Genomic DNA, 25,020 nt, shown 5'->3' with positions numbered 1-25,020 from the left:
AAATGAATCTCGTGTGTGTCAGATGAGAGTGAGACTGCTGGTCAGTTTTGAGAATCAGGTTGAAACGTTGAACAGGTGTTTTCAATTTCTGCCGAAGTAGTTCGAAAGCTTGGACTGAGTACTGAAAACTTTTAGGTAGAGCATAAATTTTTGTTTGGAATTGCATTCTAACTTAGCAGAAAGTTTTACGTTTTTGGCGGGTCGATTGGTCATTAAGATTTCACACTGTTAGAATTTTTTCCTTTGGGGATATTAATGTCTAAAGTCTATGCGGACAATCCTGCTTCGATTCTGGTCTTGGGGTAAAACATCACGCGTGTCATTCGGCAGTTGCCAGTCGAAATGCTCGAATGAGTCATCAAAAATTTGACTCAACGAATGAACCATCTGAGACGTTGCCGTGGCCAACGTTTGAAAGAGACAATCTTCATAAAATAAATGCCAAAGAATATTGTTTGGAATGATATTAAACATTCCCCATTAAATGGATCGCCCTTTAGAAGTTGGATGATCTGCCAATCGGGCCTGGCTCTGAGTAATACTAGATCGAATATTTAACTTTTTTAAATTTTCAGCGCATTAACCGTTATGTCTAATGTAACTCTTGCCAGCAGTCGAAGTTGTTGAGCTGAAAACCATTGCAGCCACACAAAAAAAGGATGGGCTCCAATAATAATACAATTTCTTTGTAAAAATAATAAAAAATAAAAAAAAAAAGTTTTTTTTTTATCGATAAATAATTTATTTCTTAAACCTAAATTTATTAGAAAATTAAATTCATGAGTCAGCATTTCTCAATAAGCGGTCATAATTTTCCTGTGATACGTGCAGGGCTTCCCAAATACCGTTTACAAATTGTATAGATCAAGCCAATTCGGCTAAACACACTTCCGGTTTGTTTTATGACTGTGTAGTCATACTACTTACATATTCTCGATACATCACCACAGGTCATACATACATACAAGTACTTATAAAATTTTTTATATACTTTTTATATCGCCCTCACATTGGTTAGGGTAGTCCGCACAACCAGCAGTGCCACTCAGTGAGCAGCTGTTGCCAGCAGTGCGCATGCCCACCACATATCGGTGTAGCGTACCAGCTGGTCGATATGCGCGCAGCAAGGTCGCCTTCGCCATCGGCATCGTCATTGCCATCGTACGCCAGCTCGCTGGCTTTTACGCTCGCTCGTAAGCATTGCACCAGTAGAGATTTGCTCATCGACGTGTACGTACGGAATTGGAAACTCGTGCGGTGAGGTCGTGCGAACACAACACTGGTTCGATAGCGGCAATGTTCGGACGCGAATCGCTTTGTGCTAATTAACATTTTTGTTTATAAACAAACAAAAGAAAACGCCGGGACGCCAAATATAATTGAAATACACCTATGCGCAGGCAGGTGCACTAAAAATAACTGTTTAGTTTGCTAAATAAATCAAAATGCAAATGGAATAATGGGCGGCAGCAGGAGTTACAGTGTGAGCAGCACGAGCAGCGTCGCCAGCAGCACGAGCGGAAATTACAGTGAATACAGCGCCGCCGGCAGTGAGGAGCGTTGCAAGGCGACAAAGTTGGTATACAGCCGAATCGCTAGTCAGCGTATAGCAACTGCCACAGGCGCGGCTGGCACAAGAGGTGGTGTAGGTGTAATGGCGCCACAGACCAACCCACAGCAGCAGCAGCAGCAGCCGAAAGTACAACGGGCGCGGTCACAGCGTATTATGTGTCGCTGTTGCCTATCGGAACAACAGCCGGCGACGCGTCAGTCGTTGGGATCGTGCTCCGAACAGGAGCTGGACGAGGATGAGGCCGCGCACTTGGAGTTTGTGCCTTTGGACACCTTGGCCATGGTGGATTTGAGCGACGATAGGTTTGCAGCTGCGACGTCAGCGTCCACTGGTGACTCATACAAGCCAGCGTTGAGCAGGACATCCCCGGCCAAAGGCAATAAAGTCAATAGTATGTCAACAACAAACCCAGCCAACAACAACAGCCGCACTGGCAGCAGTAGTAGTGGTGGTAGTAGTAGTACTACTACTAGTAGTATCAGCAGCACTCTGCTCGACTGTTTGAATGCTTGTGCGCACATAGGCGCTTCACTGGCGGACAATGAACTGCCTCAGCACATCTGTCTTGACTGCTGTCACACGCTGGAGATGTGCTGCGAGTTCATACGTTGCGTACGGAATGCGGACAAAATTCTACGCAGACGCTGCGCGCTGCCGGTAAAACGGGTGCGACAGCAGCAACAACAACATTATTGGCAGCAACGCCAAGCAGCGGGCATGCCGGCTGTCAGCACTGACGTTTATGGCGAGGAGGGGCCGGCTGCGAAACGTAGGCGGCGTCGCGAAGAGGTGTGTCTGTGTATAAAAATATATTTGTGTATGTGTGTGCGCACTCGTATACGCGCATTGCAATTGCAATCGCATTACTCGCTTTAAATATATCATTTGCTATTTTTGTTTTTCATTGTGTGTTACTATGAAGTTGCGTAAAGAATCTGTATTTTTAATTCAACGTGTGTAAAAAAAATCTATTTTATCACAGAAAGTGTCGCAAGAACAGCGCTTGAGTGTCGCTCGTGCCGGCGTCAGTGCAAAAAGTCTCGGCAACAACACGCCCAAGTCAATATCCTTGCCGAAGTCGTTGGCGACGTCGACGTCGGCAGCGTTGGCAGTGACGTCAACGCCAAAGTCATCGTCAGCTGAGAAGGGTAAGTGCGTAAAAAAGCTATATAAATATGTACATATGTAGCACATAGCAAATTTTCGACTTATGTATTTCTATATATGTATTTGTATATATGTGTGTGTGCATATGCGCCTTGCACGCCGCATGAGTCAGGCTGTCATTTGTTTTTGTTTTTGTTTACTTATCGTTTTTGTTTTCTTCGTATGACTTTTAATCCACCACATAAGGCGATTGAAAATGTCAGCTGTGTTGTTGCAAGTGTTTTTTCGTTAAAATTCTGCGGATTTTGTGATTTTGGAATTTCAATAAACTTAATTTAATACAAAAATATTGTGTAAAACTAAGAAAATATGCATTTTATAAAGTATTTAGGGAAGTGTGTGCGAAAATATAAAACATGCGTTGCTTATGCGGTGGAGTGGTTGGTGAAGTTGTTGCAGCAGTTGCAAAGCTGGTTAAATAAATTAAAATTGTTACTTTTAGAGTTTTATATACATAATTGTTTTTTGCCGGCTGTTATATTTGTTTGAATAAGTATGCAAGTGAGTTAATGCAAGTTAAAAATTCTGCTGTTTAAGTGAAATTATGAAAATGCAAGCAAACATTGTCAGCTGGTATTGTTACCAGAGTTGTATGTATGTATGTATGTGTGTACATATGTCTTACCAGTATGTACTTTTATTTGCTTATATGCTCTATTTAGTACGAAAAATGCAAACATACGTACATATGTACATACATATGTACATATGTATATTTAATTAATACAGTGCTTTGCAATAATTTAAATAAAATGTGAGTATGCATATAAGAATGTACATCTGGATAAATAATAATTCATACATACATATGTATGTATGTATGTATGTATGTACGAGTGTATAGTAAACAATGCGTGCAGATATTTAAACAGAATTTGCTTAATAATGGATAAATGTGTACTCCATTAAAATATAATTCATACCCATTATGTTATCATGATCCACATTTACATACATATATAATCAATAGCCTAAATAATTTTATAAAAGAAGAATAAACGTTAACTTCGTCTGCACCCATACAATGTGCGTTCCAAAGTAAACAAGACTTAAAAAAACAGAACAAATGGTTTTTACGACAAAATCCATTTTATTTTATTCAAAATAGTCTCCTTCTGCATCAATACAGCTTTTTGCACGGGCCAAAAGCATGTCGAATGAGTGTTTTAGCTCGTTGGCCGGTTCGGCCGCCAGTATGCCGGTGCAAGCCTTTTGAATGGCCTCTACGTCTGCATAACGCTTTCCTTTCATTGGCAAATGCATTTTGCCGAAAAGGAAGAAGTCGCACGGTGCCATATCAGGTGAAAACGGGGAGTGTTTAGTGGTTAAAATATGATTTTTGGTCAAGTAATCGGTCAAAATCGGTTTGATTCTGAGCAATTTTTGGTCGTCAGTCAATTTGTGTGGAACAAACCGTGCACACACGCTTCCTAAGCCCAAATGTTCGGTCAAACTCGATGTTTTGGATATGTTCAATTCCATCCATGAATTTCAATGATGATTTCGGCTAAGTTTTGATGAAGTCACACGCACAGTTTCAATGAAATTTCCGGTGATCACGGATTTTGATTGGCCCATATGTTGATCGTCATTTATGCCCTCACGATCACTTTGAAAACGTTGAAACCACTCGTGCACTCTGCTATGAGATAGGCAATCATCGCCATAAACTTTTTTCATGAATTGAAACGTTTCGGTAAAAGTTTTACCAATTTTAAAACAAAATTTAATGTTGGCTCTTTGTTCGAAGCTCATTTTCGCACCGATAACACAAACATACTGACACTTAAAACGCAATAACTTCACTTCCAATTGATGAAATGTCATGAAATTCTCACTGGACAATCGATAAAGATAGCAGATTCTAACGCACCAGTCGACATATAAGTACTAGATGGCGCCACCAGCGGACGCTAGATTCAAAAAGTCCTGTTTACTTTGGAAAGCGCCTTGTATAATCATAAAAATTTAGTTACAATTTGAATGCAATTATAAAGATGAAGAGATAAATATCCATATGGTAATTACAAAAGAATTATATGTACGAGTAAATAATAATAAATGCATATATGGGTACTATATATTTATCTAAGTACCTTTATATTGCTACCAAGGCCAGTCAAGACAGTTAAGAGACCGGAACTGATACAAAAACGCATGCAACCGGAAATGAATCAAAGAGTTTTTATGAAAATTGGGATCTTTGCCGATATTTTTGTATGTACATATGTACATAAATTCTTTTCACATGTAAGGAATAAACTAGACTTACGAGAAATGTGAATATTCGAACTGATCTGAAGAGTTTATATTTGTCGTTAGTTACTCTTTAAGGCTACCGAAACTATGTATGTTATCATCTTATGAGAAGTGTTTAGCTCTTATGAGAATAAGAATTGCATGTAAGAAACCTGTTTTAATTGCATAAAGTGTTACATCCGGTGTTCTGTATCATTGTAATTTGGTAGTCACAAATAATTTCAAAGAATAGCTCAATAAGTGGTGTGCCGCATTTAATTAATGAAGCACCTGAGGTCTTTTACCAATAATAGCCACCGGTTTGGCACAGTTCAATGATATTCTTTAGAGTTTCGCGGTCGTACACTAACAACATTGTAGCATTTACTTTGTGTTATTTCTGAGCAATTAAGGCATTTAGGAGCCCAAGCGTTTTGGTTTTTTCACCAACAAACGTGCCTTACTTTCTTACTCATTAGTCAGTTTTGAGGCATCATTATCACACTTCCCTTTCTCTATGCGGTAGGCAAGCGCTTTTAGCTTTCCTCTACACTTTTTACTTCAAGACTACGCTTTATTAAAGATGAAATTATGCTGCACACAGTCAAGTAAATAAACGCTCTGCGATTTACTTGCGTTCCAAGTGGGCTATTGCTACCTGCGGAGTGAATGTTCAATACAATGCGGCAACGGCGCATAGCGGCGCAGAAAACTTCAGTTATGCAAATTATTTGGAGAGGTAATGGCGAGTAGTCAAAATGAATGAAAAGAACTGTCAAACAAATGTTATGAATTTCAATGAGTTAAGAAGTTGCGAAAAGAAATATAAAAATTGAATTGCCATTCTAAAATTAAACTGTAGAACTTTGCGAGCAAATAGGATTATTAAGGCAGTTAGTTAGGGTGAAGCGTAGAAGAAAAGAAAAAAGTAGTTAACTTCGACTGCTCGGAAAATACAATACCCTTATACCCTTTACCATAGGTGCTTTTATTATGGCATAAAAAGATCTTTACCTCGATTTCGATCGATCATTTTGTATGGCCGCTACGTCCTAAAGTGGTCCGGCCTGAACAATTTATGCGGAGATTGTAGCGTTTCTTTGAACAATAATTCATGCTAAATTTCGTGAAAATATCTTGCCGCCTTGTCTGATAGTTGAATACTTCGGCCGGCAATCCATCGGCCCCTGCCGCTTTGTTGTTTTTCAGACGGTTACTTGTTATTTGAACTTCTTCATGGACGGGCATTGTAAAGTCTGTTCCATTGCCATCGATTGATGAATTAGGTTCCACATCTCCACATCTCCAGGTCTTATGCGTTCCCTCCATAATTTTAGTATGATCTACAAGACCATGCTCCGGTCTTGAAACCTTCTGTTAGTTACCGCATCTTAGAATAACGTAGAGTAAAGTTAGTCTGTCTGTTGATATTGCAGCTTCTCGACGTCGAACCTTCCTTGGGTTTGTTGACGTGAGGTTTTTGGTAGACAGAGGCGTGTGCGTATCTTGGCTGCAACAAGATAGTGGTCCGAGGGAATGTTAGGACCTCCTTAGGACGTCTAAAACACCGGAGACGTGTCTTCTGTTTATCACAATCTGATCTGGTTGGTGGCTATTCGATTTGGTTACAGCCAGGAAGCTTGATGAATTTTTCTATGCTGGAATCTATTACTACAGATGAGCCCCGGCGGGGTCAATCAGACTCAACCCATTTGGGGATGTTTCATCATGGAAGCTGAATTTATCGACTGTTGTGCCAAAGATACCTTCTTTGAGCACCCTGTCGTTAAAGTCGCCAAGCACAATTTTGACATCGCGGCGGGGGCAGCTCTTATAGCTGCGCTCCAAGCGCATATAGAAGACATCTTTGGTTACATCGTCCTTCTCTTTCGTTGAGATGTGGGAGCAAATTAGCGACATGTTAAAAAACTTCGCTTTGATGCTGATTTTTGCTAGATGTTTATCCACCAGGGTGAATGTCAGTACGCGGCGACAGAGTCTCTCTTCCACCACGAATCCCACACCGAATTTGTGCTGCTTTATATGGCCACTGTCGTAAAAGCCATAAGGACCTACTCGCCTCAGTCCTTGTCCCGTCCATCGCATTTCTTTGACGGCGGTGATGTCAGCCTTTACTCTAACGAGGACTTCAACTAGCTGGCAGCAGTAGCTTCCCAATTAAAGGACCGGATATTCCAGGTGCATGCCTCTAAATCGTTATCTTTAACACGTTCCGAGCACTCATCCGAAGCTGTTTTCTTCTTTTCATTGGTAGTGGTTTTTACGTGGCGGGTCCAAACACCAGCGCGTAACCCTATGGTGGAGATGTTTCGCCTTCTCTATTTAGCTTGCCTTCAAACGTATGTTTTTAGGCTACCCAGAGGATTCTTGATTTAAGACCGGAAGTCATGAGCTGCTTGAGCCATATGGAAAAAATCGTTTCTGGTCACTCCCAGGTGAATGGCATTCAGAGAACTTTCATAACTTGCGTGAACTTCTACATATGGCGTCATCATCCATACTTACATTCTATACATAAGTAATTGTAAAATACTTAAGTAGACTCAACTGCAATGAATATGGTATATGTTCATATGGATTTAAGTATGTATTTTTATACATTTTTATCCACTTATGCATTATTTTATGCATACTACAATTAAAAACCGCCTAGCGGACCTGAGTTATTATTTTTTACTCATTTGTGAAGAAATAAATGCAGCGATTAAATGCCAATGCCTATTCATTTTATATGGATTAGGTGATGTATGTATGTACATACTTCTTAACCCACTCTGCTTATAAAAATGCTCGCGTACGTACCAATGAGTGCTTTTATGGGCAAATAAAAATAATTAGTCTTATTTATTATTTCATTTACATGACCATTTTGCTGTCTTAAGACATTACGTTTGGGCAGAAAGAATAAATAAATTGCGCAAACTGTGATAAGACACACTGACTACTTTATGTTAGGGTGTGACAATTTTATCTGAAATAGTTTTAAAACAAATTTCATAGAAATCATGAAATGGAGGTAAAATGGGTATTTCTCTGTCAACTGTTTCAATGGCATATGATACTTTTTTGTCAGACTTATCTTTTATAATGGAAGTACTTTCTAGCCATACCTGTAAAAACTTTGAAGCCAAATGTGATCACCCTAATGTTTTGCATATTTGCGTAAGTAAAACAAAAGTCGTGTATATTTCAAAACAATGAACTGACCAGGTACATACATATATGTATGTATATCTTTGTACATATTTATATGTACATATGTACATGTATGTATGTATATTATTGGCATTTAGCATTCTAGAGCTGAGCTCATAGACAACAATGTCGTTAATTAATTTTGAAGCATAATAGTTTTGAGTGGGTGCTGAGTATTAAAAAACTCTAATGTCAACATGACAGCCTACGTTGGAGCCGCACTCGATAACGGGGAAGCCTACGCTGTCTGTTTCACTGTCTGCCATAAATATACACACACACATATACAATTAAACATGCATGTGAAAAAAGTGATTACCCGCGACTTAAAGGTAGTAAATACAATTGAGCGATCGGCCTTAACTTGGGAGTTGAAGTTTTCGCAGCGGTTTGGCTGTCACGCATACACACACACATATAAACATATTTACCCACGCAAGTAGCGCGCCTCGGTCATATGTTGATCTCATTTATTTACTTGTTTTATTGATTTATTTCATTTCATTCATTCTCATTTATTTTCTTTTTTCATGACCAAAAATTTCGATTTCATTTGCTTGAAAGTGAAAAAGTCACATATTTAAAATCAAGAAAAAGCATTCAGCAAAGCCAAAATACCCTTCACAAATCAAATGGTTTCTCATGAGAACTTTGATTTGAACGCTTAGTTTGTATGGCAGCTATAGGCTATAGTGGTTCGATCTGAACAATTTTTTTGGAGATTGTATCGCAACTACTAGATTTCGTGGGAGTTTGTATGGCAGCTATAAGTCATACTGATCCGATTTAAATCCTTTCGGCCTCGGCTCACCTTTGCCACGGTATTCGGCCGATTGATCGTCTGTTACCGAGGCGGTAGCATAGATCTAAGATTCTTTGTCAATAATAACACGTTTCCTTTCATGCTGGTAGTCGGAAAGCATTGTTTCCCGACGCTGTTTTTCGAAAAAAAATTAAGTGGTCTGGGAACCAAACGTGCTTTGATTGTTCTTACGCCAAAATGATCTTTCAAAATTTCTTTCCGATATTCGAACGAAGCCAGTAAGATCTCTGACTGTTAATCGTCGATTCTCTTTCTTCCTTCCTTTCCAATTCCTTTTTTTATTGACGTGTTGATCATCAGTTAATGTTGATGGCCGTCCTGGACGCGGTCAACTCGTTCTCGACCCTCTTTGAATACTTTGTACCATTACAAATACTTGCTTGTGACAAACAATTATCACCGAAGGTGTTTTCCAATATTCTGAACGTATCGGCACCAGAAATTTCATTAAGCACATAAAATTTAATGGAACTACTTTGTTGAATATTTTCACTCAAAAAAAAAAAACACCGAATTTACCTTATGTACTTTAGAAAGACAAGCGTATACTTAAAACTAATGATAATTTTGATGTGGCATTTGGCAGAGATGTCATTGACAGCCATACCAACTTAGAAAAATATTTCGACGAATGGGTTTTCATTTTAAATTAAAAAGTCTTACTATTTTTTGCCCGTAGTATATATTGTATATTCTTTTTTGTGTTACAAGCTTTGTTGGAAACTTTCTCAGAATATAATAAATTTTGTAATATTTGTGTAAAACTGTGTAACAATACCAAAAATAATACTCTAGATTCCTTCTTCGCTGCATTCTCCATTGGAATGTTTGATAAAAATGTGCCGAGCAACACTAATCAATATCCCGAATACAATTTCTAATGCATAATCTTACACTACAATGCATTTATTTTCTCAAAAAGTACATACATATGAACATACTATACACATATGTATATGTAGATATAAAATTGTATGTTAGCATGTACTGTATGCCCACATTCAAGTACAATTGCAGCATATTTGCCCTGCATTCCGATAAAGCAACAAATCCACATCGGAAAACAAACGTCTGCACACTCAAGGCAGCACAAATTGAACTTCATATGGCATCATGCTTGAAATAAATTAAACAATTTATTCAAAAAGTCGGCTACCGCACACAATTTTACTCATAAATATGTATTTATCTACAAACCCACTAGACTCTCTGGTGTGCCATAGGCGAGAGATATGCAAATGAATCCACATACATACATACATATTTATATCTACAAACATAAATTTATTACTATATAGTTCCTTTATAAGCATATCTAAGCTTTGCCACAACAACAATAGCAATAAATATCATTATTAGTGTAAATAGTGATTCACAGATCAACAACAAAATCCATTCATTTTAATTAATTTGTCTCCATCTCCTGAAAAAGATATTTCATTCATATGTTTGCTTTATTTTATACCGTTATTTATGTATTTAGATGTATATATTTACATAGTTGGTTCGTTAGTTGTCAATTAATTAATTACTCAAACTGCTGTTCATGATCTACATTTAGTATGTGATTCCTAACAGTTCTATTAAGGGGTTACATGGGTTTCCTCGTGTAAAAAAAAGTCTTCGTCCAAGTCTTTAAGAATTGTATCTCAAAGACCTGTGTAAAATTTCATGAAGATCGGTTGAGTAATTCTCGAGAAATCTTGCCATCTCGTTTAAAGAGGATGCACTTAGCCTAGCTAGTCTCGATCGCACAAGTTCTCAAGGCTGCATCTCCAAAACTATTACTCCAGTGGCGGGTCCACGGGGGAGGGGACCATCACAGAAGATTTTGAAAGCTCACAAGAAGTTTTGGATGGTTACCAATTGAGTGTGTTGCTTCCAGAAAAAGCAAGTCTTTTAAAAGAAAACGAAATCGATGATCTAATCGGTTGCTTTATATAAAGATTCGGGAATCTTCTGGATGATGAAAAAACCGTACAAAAATTTAAATTCAAAGGTGAATTAAGACTGGCAATGTCACTGGCAGCAGCAACAAAAAATTGAAGGCAGCGAAATTCCAACTTCTGCACTGGAAACATTAAGAAAATGTGATGTCGACATATTCCCAACAACCCACACCTATCTCCGAGTATTCTGTACACTTCCCGTAACAAACGCGAGCTCTGACGTTCTTTCTCTTATATTCGCCGCATCATCGGCTTAGGACGACCAACTTCAAGAAAGACTAGTTGGACTAGCATTGCTTCATACGCATCATGACATCGAATTCACCGCCGAAGAAGTCATCGAAAGATTCGCAAAACTTGGCAGTCATCGTTTTGCGTTATGAAACACGCAATGTAAAAGGATTTTTCTCTTTGAATTTTTAATAAAATGAGCCAGGCGCCAGGACCCTGCCTCACGGTATTGTGGTCGAGCACGACGAATGCGTGACAAAAGACGCTTCATAACGCCAAGGTAAAACACAGCATTAATCGTTTGGCCAGGTGGGACGATCTCTCGGTGTACAATACCCTCGGAATCGTAAAAACTTTTTGACTTCTGAAGACGACTTCTTTTCGGTGATGGCTCTCGTCCTTACGACCTTCTTGGAATCGCTTAAACCACTCATGATCATTACTACGGGATAGGCACTGATCGCCATAAACTTTTTTCATCATTTGAAATGTTTCAGTAAACGTTTTACCAAGTTTAAAACAAAATTTAATATTTGATCTTTGTTCAAAATGCATTTTACGACCGATGACCAAAAGCTGCTGTCACCTTTTCATCGATAACATCGATTGTAGTTATCCAATTGTCTTAAAATTTTTACGAAATGTCAACAAGAGATCAAACCTTTTATTTTATATATCCACCAATAGGTGGCGCCACCAGAAACAGTTATATTTAAAAAGTTCTGCTTGAAATAGTGGTCTTCACCGGCGAACCTGCCCCAAGAAAGTCGAAAACTGTTCTATTGACCCGAAAGGCATTGCTCACCGTTTTCTGGGATTCAAAAGGCTATATTATTTAAAATTATTGAGACGATTCTTCGACAAATTGCAGAATAAATCGGTCAAAAGGGTGAAAACAAATACTTTTTCCCCATAAGAATTCACCGGCTCATATCTCCGTAATTATGTAACGACTTGTTGTCCCATACATCGTTTTCTCCAGATTTGGCCCGATACACCTTCTTTTTGTTTGCAAAACTACTAACTGCCATAGGGTCAGAACGAAGCTTAAAATCGGTATGTGCTAAATATACGTAAAAACAAGAAAAAAACGTTAACTTCGGTTGCACCGACAACTGAGACTATTTACTAAAGTAACTGTAATCGTAGAGAGAAGAAGGTACAGGTGTAATGTATGCAAGCAGTCGACCTCACAGGTCTAACGAATTCTCTCTTCCGCTCTATAAACGCGGTAATCATCAGCATAGCGGATTTAGCTGCTAGGCGTCAATTATTTGAGTAAGGTGAAGTGTGGTTTGCAGGGCTTGAATGGGTGTTATACTGATTAAGTTGCACGAAAGGGAGTTATGAGCACATTGTGATTATTTATGAAGTCATTTCCTTTGCCAACTTTCGGCGCTTAAGTAATTGCCAGCTTTAATAATCACACACAAATTGCTTTATGTATTGTTGAATATGCTTAATACACAAATACATAATCATAAATATATGTATACACCCTAGTTATATATGTACTTATGTATATGTATATATAGCGACTTAATTTCAACCCACTTCAATTATGAACATGCGATGACCTAACAACCTCAATTTGCTTTTCTTTCTTGCAATTTCAGATGAATTGTTGGACATTAGCAAAGCATTGGACGGCGTGGAGAGCAGCTTTGTGCGCTCATTTGACAGTGGCATTGAAGTTGACGAAGACTTGTGTTCGGTCAAATCGAGCGATTGCAGCGCGAATGAGTATCCGCTACGCTGCCATCTGGCGAAGTATGAAGGCTACACTTATGTGGTCGCCGAAACGCTTTCACATGATCTCGAACGCTTCCACAGAAGTGGCCGACCGCAGGCGTCTGCTGGAGGCGGTGCTGCTGCCGCTGCTGTTGCCGCCACCACGCCAGCGACTTACAAATGCGGTTTCTGCATATTTGAGTGCAGCGTGCGGCAGGAGTTGAACAAACACTTGCAAATGCATTTGGGTGAGCTGCTGGCGCATTGTTTCGCTGCAATCTGCATAAATGAATGCATTCACTGCAATAATATTTGTTTTTGTTTTTTTTTCTTTTTCTCTTTGTTCTCCAATATGCAAACAGGCCCGCCACAGCACGGCTGCCGCAAGTGCAATTTCGTTGGACACTTCAAGTTTCTACTGGCGCAGCATATGCGTAATGTACACCACTGCGCCTTGGAGGGACAAGAAGGTAGGTAACACTTTCTAGTCACAGTACAAAAGGCATTGGCGCGTAATCGCTATAAATAAGTTATATTGCTTAAGTACTAACACTTTGTGAGCAAACATTTTTATACCAACGCATCTTGTTGCGAGGGGGAAATTAGTTTTGCGCATCTGATGATTGTTTCTTATGCCTTGAATGGGAGAAAGATACAGTTATGTATACCATACACCACAGTTAATAAAATGACGGATGTCCGTCTGTCCGGTCGACACTTCCTTGGCCGGATAAAACCCGATCAATGTATCCAGTCGATGACATTAAAATTCCTCCAGTCAATAACCTTGAGATTTAGGCAGCCTGTGGTCCTCATACTACCGAGATTATTGCCAAAGTACAGAGCCACAACAAAATCCACAAGTCGCTAGCCGACAGCACATGGGGAAAAGACAAAGGAACGTTGTTGGCATCATAAATGGCCGGCCGGTCTTTAACTTCTTCTTCTTAATTGGCGTAGGCACTGCTCACGCGATTATAGCCGAGTTAACAACAGCGCGCTAGTCGTTTCTTCTTTTCGCTACGTGGCGCCAATTGGATATTCCACCTGGTCCCGCTTCCCCCGGCGGGTACAGCGTCGAATACTTTCAGAGCTGGAGTGTTTTCGTCCATTCGGATAACATGACCTAGTCAGCGTAGTCGCTGTCTTTAACTACGCCGCACCAATATGGTCGCCTGGATGCAGTGAAACCCAGACGAGGAAGCTACAAACATGTCAGAACACTGCACTCCTGACTACAACGGGATACTTTTTTATGTCTCCCATCAAATATCTGCACAGTGAGATCCGCATGCTCCCATTTAAGGTGAATAATAAACTCCTCTCCAAGCGGTTTCTCCTGGGTTGCTTTCGTAGATTCTTATAATCCCTACAGTCACCTGCCTGATGCGTAACCGTCACCTGGGAGTATCAAGAGATCCTTTCTCAACTACGTCGACGACATAAGACAATACGCCGACAAGATTTCGGATGCAACTAATTTCAGACATGCACTGACCGGCATTCACAGTTGAGCCATAAACACCTTTACCGACTCCCTCTCAGTGAATGGCATTCTTAGACTCAAACCACTACACAATGTAGTTGACGAGCTCGAGTTGCCGTAAGAATCGAGAGTGGCCCTTGCGCAGCTTCGTTCATGATACTGTAGCAGGTTAAACTATACTTATCCAGAATCGACTCAAAGATTTCAAATATATGTTCAGCGTGCAACGAGTCCCCGCATGACACTAACCACTTCTTTGAATGTCCAGCTAACCCTACACATCTGAAACCCTTCTCCCTATAGTCCAACCCCGTCGAAACACCACTTTTCCTAGGCCTAACGTTGGGTGACCTCGATGACAACTTATCTTGACCTATGTCCACGTCAGATTTTTATACCGGGAATGTCGGTTTATAAGATTTTTTTAATGTATTGAATCTGGCATCTTTTTCTGATAACAATATAAGCATCGTATAATGTTTATTGAGCTCCCTGATGAGTTTCTACTGCATATAACGGTTAATATGTAGGCATTTCGCTAGTAAAAAGTGAAAAAAAACTTCGATTTCATGCTTTAAGTAATTCTTATATAAAGAATATGGATATTTTCTTCCCTCACCCGGGTCCAACATGATCAACATGATCGATCTGGTTGGCGGCCTTTTCAATCCGGAGACAGCTAGTAGCTTGGTGAATTTTTCCATGTTGGAATCTAATACTACAGATAACCATATTTCAGACCTCAGCGAAGTCGATCAGCCTCAACCCATTTGGGGATTCTTCATCATGGAGACGGGTTTTACCGACTGTTGTGCCAAAGATACCTTATAGTGTCTACAACACTTTTCGCAATCTCCGAGAACTTCTAACAACTGGGATTGGTCGGCTTTAGCCCTTCCCTACTTATTTTTTTATAGGGCGTAAGTGGAAAAAATTTGAGGGTCTCTTATCAGCTAAAGGGGTTTCTTGAACTGTGTCACCACAAAGAAAAAAAATTGTGAATAATTTCTATAAACAATGCATATCTACATATACTCGCATATGTATATATATTTATGCATGCATTGGTGTTCTTATCATAATTCTTTTGTTTACCACAGAAGAATCGAGTATATTTGTATCCATGCTTACATGTGTATATACATTTTGACGTCATTTCTTAATTTGATTAATGTTTTTGTTATTGTAGTCAATCAAAAATCTGCCGAACGGGGTGGCGGCGATATCGCACGCGGTTACCAGGGTGTCGGCGTCGGCGCGGCAGCGGAGAGCCCCAAATATCATTGCCATTTATGTGCAGAATGTTTTGTCAATTATGATGGCTTGCAACAGCACCGAAAATCGCACAAAGGTGTGTCATTGTAGCAAATACACACTTCATAAATAATCTAATATCGATTGTTGTTTACTGTTTCTTGCCTTTTGTAGTGTTTTGCAAATGCACCATGTGTACGTTCAAGAGTTCGACGCGCGAGAATGTTTTGGAGCATATGGCCAAAGAGCACAAGGTGCTGGTGGAGCGGCGCTTAAGCGGTGAGTAAGTGAGGTGGGGTGGAAATGATTGAATACGGATACAAAAAAATAATAGTTTTTTGTGAAAACTCAAAAAAAAAAATCAATGTATGGAAGAAGCGAGAAAGATGTGTATTGGGTTAGAATAATAATGTAAATCTGACCTGCCTTTTAATCGGTCTGTGGAGTTTAGTTCAGAAAAGGGGAACACTTAGTGGGACAGCCTGAAAAAGGCGATTTTTTTTATTAAAAAAAATATAGTTTGTTAATTGTTTTAAAATTTGAAGGGTGTATTTTTGTGGATTGGCAGAGCACACTTAAATTCCAATCGTCGGAAATACTTTCTCCCGACCATATTCTACAAAGAAGCAGAGGCCGTATTTGAATAACTCCTCCGGCAATACATCGGCCCCCGTCGTTATGTAGTTCTTCAGACCAGTAATTGCTATTCGAACTTCTTTATGGTCGGTCAATGGTCATCGATTGGGAAATCGTGTTTACCAACTCCTGGTGTTATACTGCCATTCAGCAGGCTGGAGAAGTGTTCCCTCCTTAATTTCAGTACACTCTGGGTATAAATCACTAGATCACATCTGGGGGTTCTACAAGAATATGTTCTGGTCTTGAAACTTTATGTTAGTCGCCGCATCTTTTCGTAGAACTTTCTAGAATTTTACCTGTCGGCCAGCTTGTCAAGTTTTTCATACTCAACCATTTCGGCATCTCTCTTTTATTCTCTGCAAATGCGTCTCGTTTCTCTCTTCAACACTCGATATCTGTCCCATCCCACACGTGTTGTGGTCGATTATAACGTTGCGAGGAAGGCGGTCAGTTTTCTCTCCACAGCGATTTTGCCTTTTCCGAAAACTAATGTCTTAGTTTGCAGCTATAGTACGTAAGTCCCACAGTTCCTTTATACCAAGTTGCTGATGACCGCTGTCAGAGAACAGGAATGCAAGTCGAGCAGAGAATCGTCCGGCTGTCTGTTGTGGTTGCAGCTTCTCGACGATTGCAGCTTGGGGGTGTTTCATTATGGAGGCTAAATTTACCGACTGTTTTGCCAAAGGCACCGTATAGTGAACTATTTGGTGTAAAAAATATGCTTGTTCCGGGTTCTATCCTTTGTCTCAAATAAAATGCTGAGACTTTAGACTTTATCTGAAGGGTTGCTAAAGTCCCAAAAAATAAAAGGAACAGGAAAATTTAGTAATCATGTAGGAGAGAAACGTACTATATGTGTATTTAAATAATATTTAATAATTAAAAGCAAATAAATATACATATATCTTTTACTTTTTTCAGTGAAATATATACCGCTCCAACGAATCAACGCTCAACACATGCAAGAGCTTACGCCCACAAAAACTATAAGCGTCGCTACGGAATCGAAATTTATACCAAAGGACAATAAATACCGCAAACATTTGTGCCAATTTTGTGGTTAGTACAACAGCACACCCGTTATTTTCCCACAAACACCAAAAATTTATAAATCTTATTATTTTCGTTTTAGGCAAGTGCTTCGACCGACGCTTCCATTTGCTCAAGCACGAGTATGGCGTGCATCGCATCGAAATCGAACAGACGAATAGCGATGTTGATGTCGTGATCCGCACGAAATTACCCAGCTACGGTGCTGGTGGCAACTCTAACAAGCACACGAAGCTCAAGTATTTGCGACAACGCAACGCCGTGCAGGCGGCACGTCAACAACGTTACATCGAAGATCTCGCGCTGCTGGACGAACAGCAGCCAGGACAGGATATTAGCAATAAATTTCAATGTGAAATCTGCATGGCAGTATTTATGTTTAATTTCGAATTGAAATATCACATGCGCACACATAAGACCAGCACACACACGCAGACCACGGTCGGTAGGGACTTAGCTGATAAGCACGCTGCCACGCCTCCGCCAACATTATCAAGTGCTGCTGTTGCTGCAGCCGCCGCCGTTATTGTACAACCTGAGCTAACAAACGTAACTGTTAAGGAATGTGCGGAGATAACGGTGGAAAATCGTGAAACTACTGACAACGGCGAGGGCGATGCGGAAAGTGATGACGATGTTGAAGTTGAAGGCGATGGTGATGTTGAAGTTGAAGGTGATGGTGATGTTGAAGGTGAAGGTGATGCTGATGCTGATGGTGATGGCGATGCCGACGATGAGACTTTAAAGTTCACGCCTGACATCTCACATAATATCGACGCCACGTTGACCGGCTTGTCCGATGGCGTTGATTTGGATTTGATGGCTTTGGTGGCGCCGCAAACGTCACCGCTGGATTCGCTGGATGCTAGTCCGGCCAGCAGCAATAATAGTTTCGATATCAACTATGATGATCAATTGTATTTGAATGATTTCGATTTGGGTCTGTTGGATTGCAGTGGCGTGTTCGCGGGATTCTAATCTTTAAAATTAATTTTAAATTGTAGTGTATTTGTTTTTGTTTTAAATATTTTGTTCGCTTGTTTCCAACGAGTTTGGAGTATTAAAATAAGAAAATTTATACCTACACACATACAAACACAACAACATAGACATTAACGCACACACACACACATACACAAATTCGAGGAGAACAAAAGTCAGAGACTGAGTCAAGTGAAAAGCAATACAAAGACAATTGTTGCAATATTTTTTTTCAGTAAATTAAATGCGCATAACGTTAATTAGACGAAGACACATACTTTACATACATCGTAGTATGTTGAAACTATATGGAAAAGTAAGAAAAATAACAAAAATTAAAAAACAAAATCGTGTCAGCTGAGGTCGGTAGGAGCAATAGAAGGGACGAACTTGCATTTTTAGGAGTTACAAATGGATTACCTCGTTTTCCGGCAAAACTACAAGTCCTATAGAGAAACCTTATGTGGCGAAGTTGTAGCTAATGAATAGCTCTACAACTTTTGTATTAACGCCTTTTGCACATAACCTCAAAATTTATGTGAAAAAACAAAATAAATAGTTTTCCTTAATTTTTGTTATTTCTTCTTGCTTTTCCAACGAGTTTCAACCTACTATGTATTTTCTACGTTTTTCAAATTTCAAATTATTCTTTACTGCTCTATTTCTAGTAACGGTAGATATAATTTAATATATAAAAAATATTAAAAAATCGTTTTAACCGAGTTTCAAGCACAGATTTCAAAAAGTAGCTATAATTTTTAGTGAAACCCTGCGCAATCTAGCTCAATCTTTTTTTTATATCTTCTTCTTCTTTACTGGCGTAGACACCGCTTACGCGATTATAGCCGAGTCAACAACAGCGCGCCAATCGTTTCTTCTCTTCGCTACGTGGCGCCAATTGGATATTCCAAGCGAGGCCAGGTCCTTCTCCACTTGGTCCTTCCACCGGAGTGGAGGTCTTCCTCTTCCTCTGCTTCCCGCGGCGGGTACTGCGTCGAATACTTTCAGAGCTGGAGTGTTTTCATCCATCCGGACAACATGACCTAGCCAGCGTAGCCGCTGTCTTTTAATTCGCTGAACTATGTCGATGTCGTCGTATATCTCGTACAGCTCATCGTTCCATCGGATGCGGTATTCGCCGTGGCCAACGCGCAAAGGACCATAAATCTTCCGCAGAACTTTTCTCTCGAAAACTCGCAACGTCGACTCATCGGTTGTTGTCATCGTCCAAGCCTCTGCACCATATAGCAGGACGGGAATTATGAGCGACTTATAGAGTTTGGTTTTTGTTCGTCGAGAGAGGACTTTACTTTTCAATTGCCTACTCAGTCCGAAGTAGCACCTGTTGGCAAGAGTAATCCTGCGTTGGATTTCTAGGCTGACATTGTTGGTGGTGTTAATGCTGGTTCCTAAATAGACGAAATTATCTACAACTTCAAAGTTATGACTGTCAACAGTGACGTGAGTGCCAAGTCGCGAGTGCGACGACTGTTTGTTTGATGACAGGAGATATTTCGTCTTGCCCTCGTTCACTGCCAGACCCATTATATAAATCAAGAATATTTTCATGCTATTTACTTACAAATTTGCGCAGATTTTTTTGACCTTTTTGTATTAAGATCTTGAAAATTTTTAATAAGCATTACTAATTTATGCAAATTAATTGCAATTAATACTTTTGTCTGCCACTGCATATTTGCTAATCAACTTTTTAATTCCTAAATTATTTATTTATTTTTAATTTAGTATTTTATGCTAAAATTTCCTATGCTTTAAGTATTATTTTTTACAAAATTAATTAACATCCTTTGCCTGTATTACCATATAATTTATTTTATGTAAAAAAAAACTAATTTAGGTACCATTACTTTTTTTACAATATTATATTTCACATATTTATGTACATGTGTATAACTTTCCATTTATTTGTATAAGTACTTAACCCGCAATTAATCAAAAAACTAATGATGAAATGATTTCGAAAAATATAAAAATAATAAGCATTCACAAACAAAGAAATATTTGTCTTATTTATGGAGGAAAACTTTAATTGTTATTATTTAAAATTTTTCTAAAAAATATGGTTTGCATTTCGAGATTTGTAGGTTAGCAATACGTTAGTTACACAAAACCGTTCTGGCTTCAGCCTATAATAATCCTGAAGTGGTCCAAAGGCCAATTTTTTCCAACTTCAACGATAGCATAGATCGGCCGATACTGCTGCAATTTCACGTTCGATATTCGTACGAAGCTCATCAATCGTCGCTGGCTTGTTAGTACATAGACTTGACGTAGCCCCACAGGAAATAGTCTAACAAGGCGGCCACTTGACTGGGTTATTTCTTGAGATAACACGTTCACCAAACTTGATTTTCAATAAATCGATTGTGATATTCGCTGTGTGGCTTGTGGCGTCGTCCTATTCAAATTGAAAATCTAATTTTAAGTTCAAAATTTTTGATTAGCAAAAGTTGAAACCCTGCTTTAAGTCATGCTCCAAACGTGTTTCATAATCTAAATCGTTTTAATTAACTCGGAATTTTCAGCAATATGGCTTTAGAATAAATTTCTTAATAACAAACTGCATAATTCATTAAACGGCTGTTTTTGCATGCGCATTGCATACTCTATGTTCCAAATAACGGACTTTTTTTCTTTACCATTTGAATTCAAATGCACTTATCATAGACAAAAACCGCGAGAAATCACTCAATTCACATTTTAAAACAAATTTGCCTTCCTTTTCACTCACAATTATTACATGCAGATGTGCAACAAGTGGTTAGTAATAAAGAATATTGCCATATTTTTGCAATATATAGTTAATAAAATTTACATACACTCTTAAAACACCTGAAAGTGGCAAGTCAATCATTTTTGCTTCCATAACAGCTGTTTTATTACATTTAAATAAATAATTTTCTACAACAAACATGCGCCATAACGTTAATATACGCATAAAAAGTTATAAACAACTGGCTGGCAGCCACTTCAAACACTTTTCACTCATTCCGCGCGAAAGAGACGACATTAGTACGCTTCCTATTAGCTAATTGCTCAATGCTTGTGGCGGCCACTAGCAAAGAAGCCGTCATCAAACTAGTTTCAGTTTAGTTTTATCCGTTGGACAAGTAAGTGTGTAGTGAAAAGTAAAATACGTGCATGATTCCCGATCGGTGCGCTAGTGTGTCGTCGTCGCCATACAGTGTCGCGTTTAGTGTGTTAGTAAACGAAATTTGTGTAGAAAACAGTTGGTTAAATGTGCAAAGTATGATATTCAATTAGAATTAAGTAATTTCATAACAAACGAAACGAAATAATTTCATATTTTACGCGTACGAAAAAATAACAGTACTTTGCGAAGTGCATTCGCCGCTAGTAAATGCAACGAAATTGCATAGGCACTCGCAATACAGCAACAAGAAGCAAAACAACGAATGATTTTTTTCGTGGTGTTTACTTTGTTGTTGTTCTTATTACGTGAATGCGTTGCGGTTTGAAGGTGTTTGCATGCGTTAAATGCGGGTCGCCTGCTATTGTGTGTGCGTGTATTTGTGTTGAATTCGTTGATGTGTTTCTAGTTTGAGTCATACCTGCGGAAAAAGAAACAAATTCCAACGCAGCGCAAAGCAATTGTAAGCCAAGTGGTGAATGAGTGTGTGCAAAATAGAATTATAGAATTAAAAGTAAATAACTTATTAAACAAATGGCAATTGGAAATATAATAAAAATAAAATAGTAGAATGATGATGAATTAGCAAACACCGGAAGTGATAAAAGTGTTGGAAAAAGTTCACGAACCGAGCACAGTGTATACTAAATGCTTATATATCGATGTATGTATGTTTATGTGAGAGCAAATGCAATTAGAAAGCAGCAGCAAAGAAAGTCGAAAGAAATTCTTGTAACGATCTGCGCTATTGCTATTTATTTACCTTTGTTGACGTAGGTCAATAACTTATTGAGTTGTGTCGATGATATTGGAAAGCATAAGTAAGTTAAGTGTGCACGAAAAAAACGTGAAGAAAAATAAGAAATTAATTATTTGAGCTATTCAAACGTACAAAAATCAACCATCAATTTAAACAACAATAGAAGTAATAGGTACGAACAAGATAAGCATAACAGCAGCGCAATAACAACAATTGTTAGCGGACATTTCTAACTGGCACTAGGCAGAGAGGTGAAAAGTGAAGTCAGCATACGAAAAGTGGCATCAGCGGCAAACACAACGAGCTGTTTACACGCACACCTTTGCACATATTGCTACTTCCACTTTGTTCGCATTCTTGAATTTTTGCTGTCCGTTGCCACCAAGTCGCATACACGAACTTGGTGCGACTGTGTGCCGGCAGAAAGCAGGTTTTTCTATAGTGGAAGGTAGGAAGACATGTAAAAAGTAATCACAAGCAACATACATACATACATATAGATGTATTATGTGCATTTGCGCGTATGTGTAAATAAAAGAAGTGAGATCAAGTCGTAGATCAAAAAGGGTAACAAGTAGAGCGGTGACAGTTGCAAGAGAAAACTAATTGTGCAGCAAATTCCCAAACCGATTAGAGTAAATGTTAAGAAAATATAAAATTAAAAAATACTAGTGCATTTTTCTGTAATTGCAGTGCGTTTTTTGTGAGTGTACAGACTGCAACATAATTAACCGGTAGTGTTTTACCGCAATCTTGTGCTTGCAAAGTTGTTCAACGACTTTGCAGTAGTTCTCGACAATTTTTAGTGAAATCGTGCTGCCACAATAAAAAGCGCACGACTTCAACAGAATTCAACGCAAAACCACTACAACACTTTTGTACAACAGCAGCATTAACAACAACCAAACAAAAAAGTATATACAAAAAGACTACCAACGTAAAGCATTTGCCAAAAGTTCTGACTACGGCAGCACCTACTTTTGGGCACTTCAATTCGAGTGCATAGCCAGCTGCACCTACGTTTGCAAGCCGGAAATGCCAGCGTGCTAAGTAACTTGTGAAAGTCGCCAACTCCTTTGTGCTGTGCTTTTGAGTGCTTGGTTGCCTACATATACCAAATCCTTTCACATTGTGCCGACTTTTAGTGTTTTCTTGGAATATTGAGTCAGACCTACATTTGTGCGTCCCTAGCGTTGATTCATCTTAGCTGGGCAATAAATAAACGACATCTACAGAACGGAAGCTGCCGCACTTGCAACATTTGCAGTGGCATATTTTTTCACTGCTGACTTCGTTTTCCTGCGGGCAGTGGATAGCGCTTTTTAAGCTGTATATCCACATAGTATTTTCTGTCCCCAACTTTTTAATGGAATAATTATGTCATGGGATCGTGTACGCGACGACACTTTATGCTGTCAACATGCTTGCTGCAAATGGTAAGTTTTCGGAAAAAATATTTACCAATGTACATACATATGTATGTACATGTGAGCATACTTTTTTGTAGGTCATTTTTAAAGAGCGTATATATTTATGTATGTTTCGCAATTAGCAACGAAATATCGTTTTAAGTGCTTTTAATGAGTTTTATGCAATAAGAATTATTAAGCGCGTACATGAGTGAGTGAATAGCTGATGTGTGTATATACATAATTATTATAATTATACGTCTTCGGAAGGGTGATAAACTGCTTTTATATGAAAGGCAAAAACCTCGTTGTTCAAAGTTTAGATTCGATTAATAATCGAAATAATAATATTTTGATTAAAACTTTATAAAGTGATATAGGAAAAAATTGCTTCCCTATTCTCTCACCAAAATCTGTGAAATTTAAAAGCTTTTTTTAAATGCTAGCAACAAAAGCTTTTAAATTCAAAATGCTCAAAGTTCAGTTTTTTTGTATAGAAAAAAATAAAAAACAAAAAATATTAAATTTTGCTGCACTGAAATTATAATACATTTAACCGGTGGTTTCTCATGGCATAAAAGGGTATAAAAATATCTTTATCTTGTTTGTAACCCGTCAGTTTGTATGACAGCTACATATATATATATATATATATGCTATATTAATCTGATCTGAACAGTAGATTTGGAGTTTATACCGTTTCCTTAGAAAATAATCCATTTCAAATTATGGCAAAAAAAGCTTTCCAAGATTTGAAGTGAAAAACGAAGGCTCTTATAACACTACCCCTTCCAAGGTAACTAGATTATTGCACATATCTTAACCTATAATTCTAAGTCTGTGAGATTATGTAGTCACCAAAATGATTAATTGGGGATCCATTTTATATTACTCAGAAAAATAAATTAAATAAATATTTCCAGTAATTCTATTTACTTGTTATAAATACTTTTTAATACTTGTGATGGCGTAGGTTCGCAGTTCCAGCGCGATCTTCGTTATCAGCTTATCGAATGCGAATTAAAACACCTTTTTTTTGTTGTGATTTTTACGTTTTATTTGTATTTATTTTTGCAAATGTGAGCAGTAAAACGAATGAAAAGGAAACAAGCTGAGAGCATTAACACCTTTAATTCAATTAGTACAAATGAAAGTGATAAAAATAGGTCGCTAAATGAGTGAGCAAACAGAAAATTGTATATGCGCCTATAAAATTTGTTGTAATCGTGCTTTAATGCGTGGGTTTAAAGACTTGTTGTAATCGTATTTCGAAATTTAATTTTTTCCTGCTTCTGTTTAATCTTTGTGTCATAATTTAAATGTTTAATATAGCTCTGTGCT

The 25,020-nt window shown here is 38.5% G+C and overlaps 2 protein-coding genes across 21 annotated transcripts in view; both read left to right on the top strand.

Moving 5' to 3' along the window:
• The first annotated feature begins 1,057 nt into the window (after positions 1 to 1,057).
• On the top strand, positions 1,058 to 18,864 carry LOC105229182 (uncharacterized). Its single transcript, XM_049453444.1, has 8 exons — positions 1,058 to 2,362; positions 2,556 to 2,721; positions 12,814 to 13,176; positions 13,291 to 13,398; positions 15,604 to 15,765; positions 15,843 to 15,947; positions 17,229 to 17,366; positions 17,440 to 18,864. The coding sequence occupies exons 1-8, from the start codon at positions 1,460 to 1,462 to the stop codon at positions 18,333 to 18,335; spliced, it is 2,841 nt and encodes a 946-aa protein (XP_049309401.1). The 5' UTR covers positions 1,058 to 1,459; the 3' UTR covers positions 18,336 to 18,864.
• A 2,563-nt stretch (positions 18,865 to 21,427) lies between these two features.
• The window catches only part of LOC105229183 (sodium/potassium-transporting ATPase subunit beta-1-interacting protein), a 236,659-nt gene continuing 233,066 nt past the window's right edge, over positions 21,428 to 25,020 (top strand). For 6 of the 20 annotated variants that reach the window (XR_007422396.1, XM_049453438.1, XM_049453437.1 and 3 more), the window contains exon 1: positions 21,432 to 23,706. Coding sequence is in view for 17 of the 20 variants with exons in the window: in XM_049453438.1 (XP_049309395.1) it covers positions 23,653 to 23,706 (54 nt within the window). In the remaining 3 variants the exon portion in view is untranslated. Of the gene's footprint in view, positions 23,707 to 25,020 lie in introns of all 20 variants that reach the window. The other 14 variants (XR_007422397.1, XM_049453441.1, XM_049453435.1 and 11 more) reach the window with 13 other exon arrangements.

This window comes from Bactrocera dorsalis, chromosome 3, assembly GCF_023373825.1.
Source record: "Bactrocera dorsalis isolate Fly_Bdor chromosome 3, ASM2337382v1, whole genome shotgun sequence".
NCBI lineage: Eukaryota > Metazoa > Arthropoda > Insecta > Diptera > Tephritidae > Bactrocera > Bactrocera dorsalis.
This window is presented reverse-complemented; position numbering and strand designations above follow the sequence as displayed.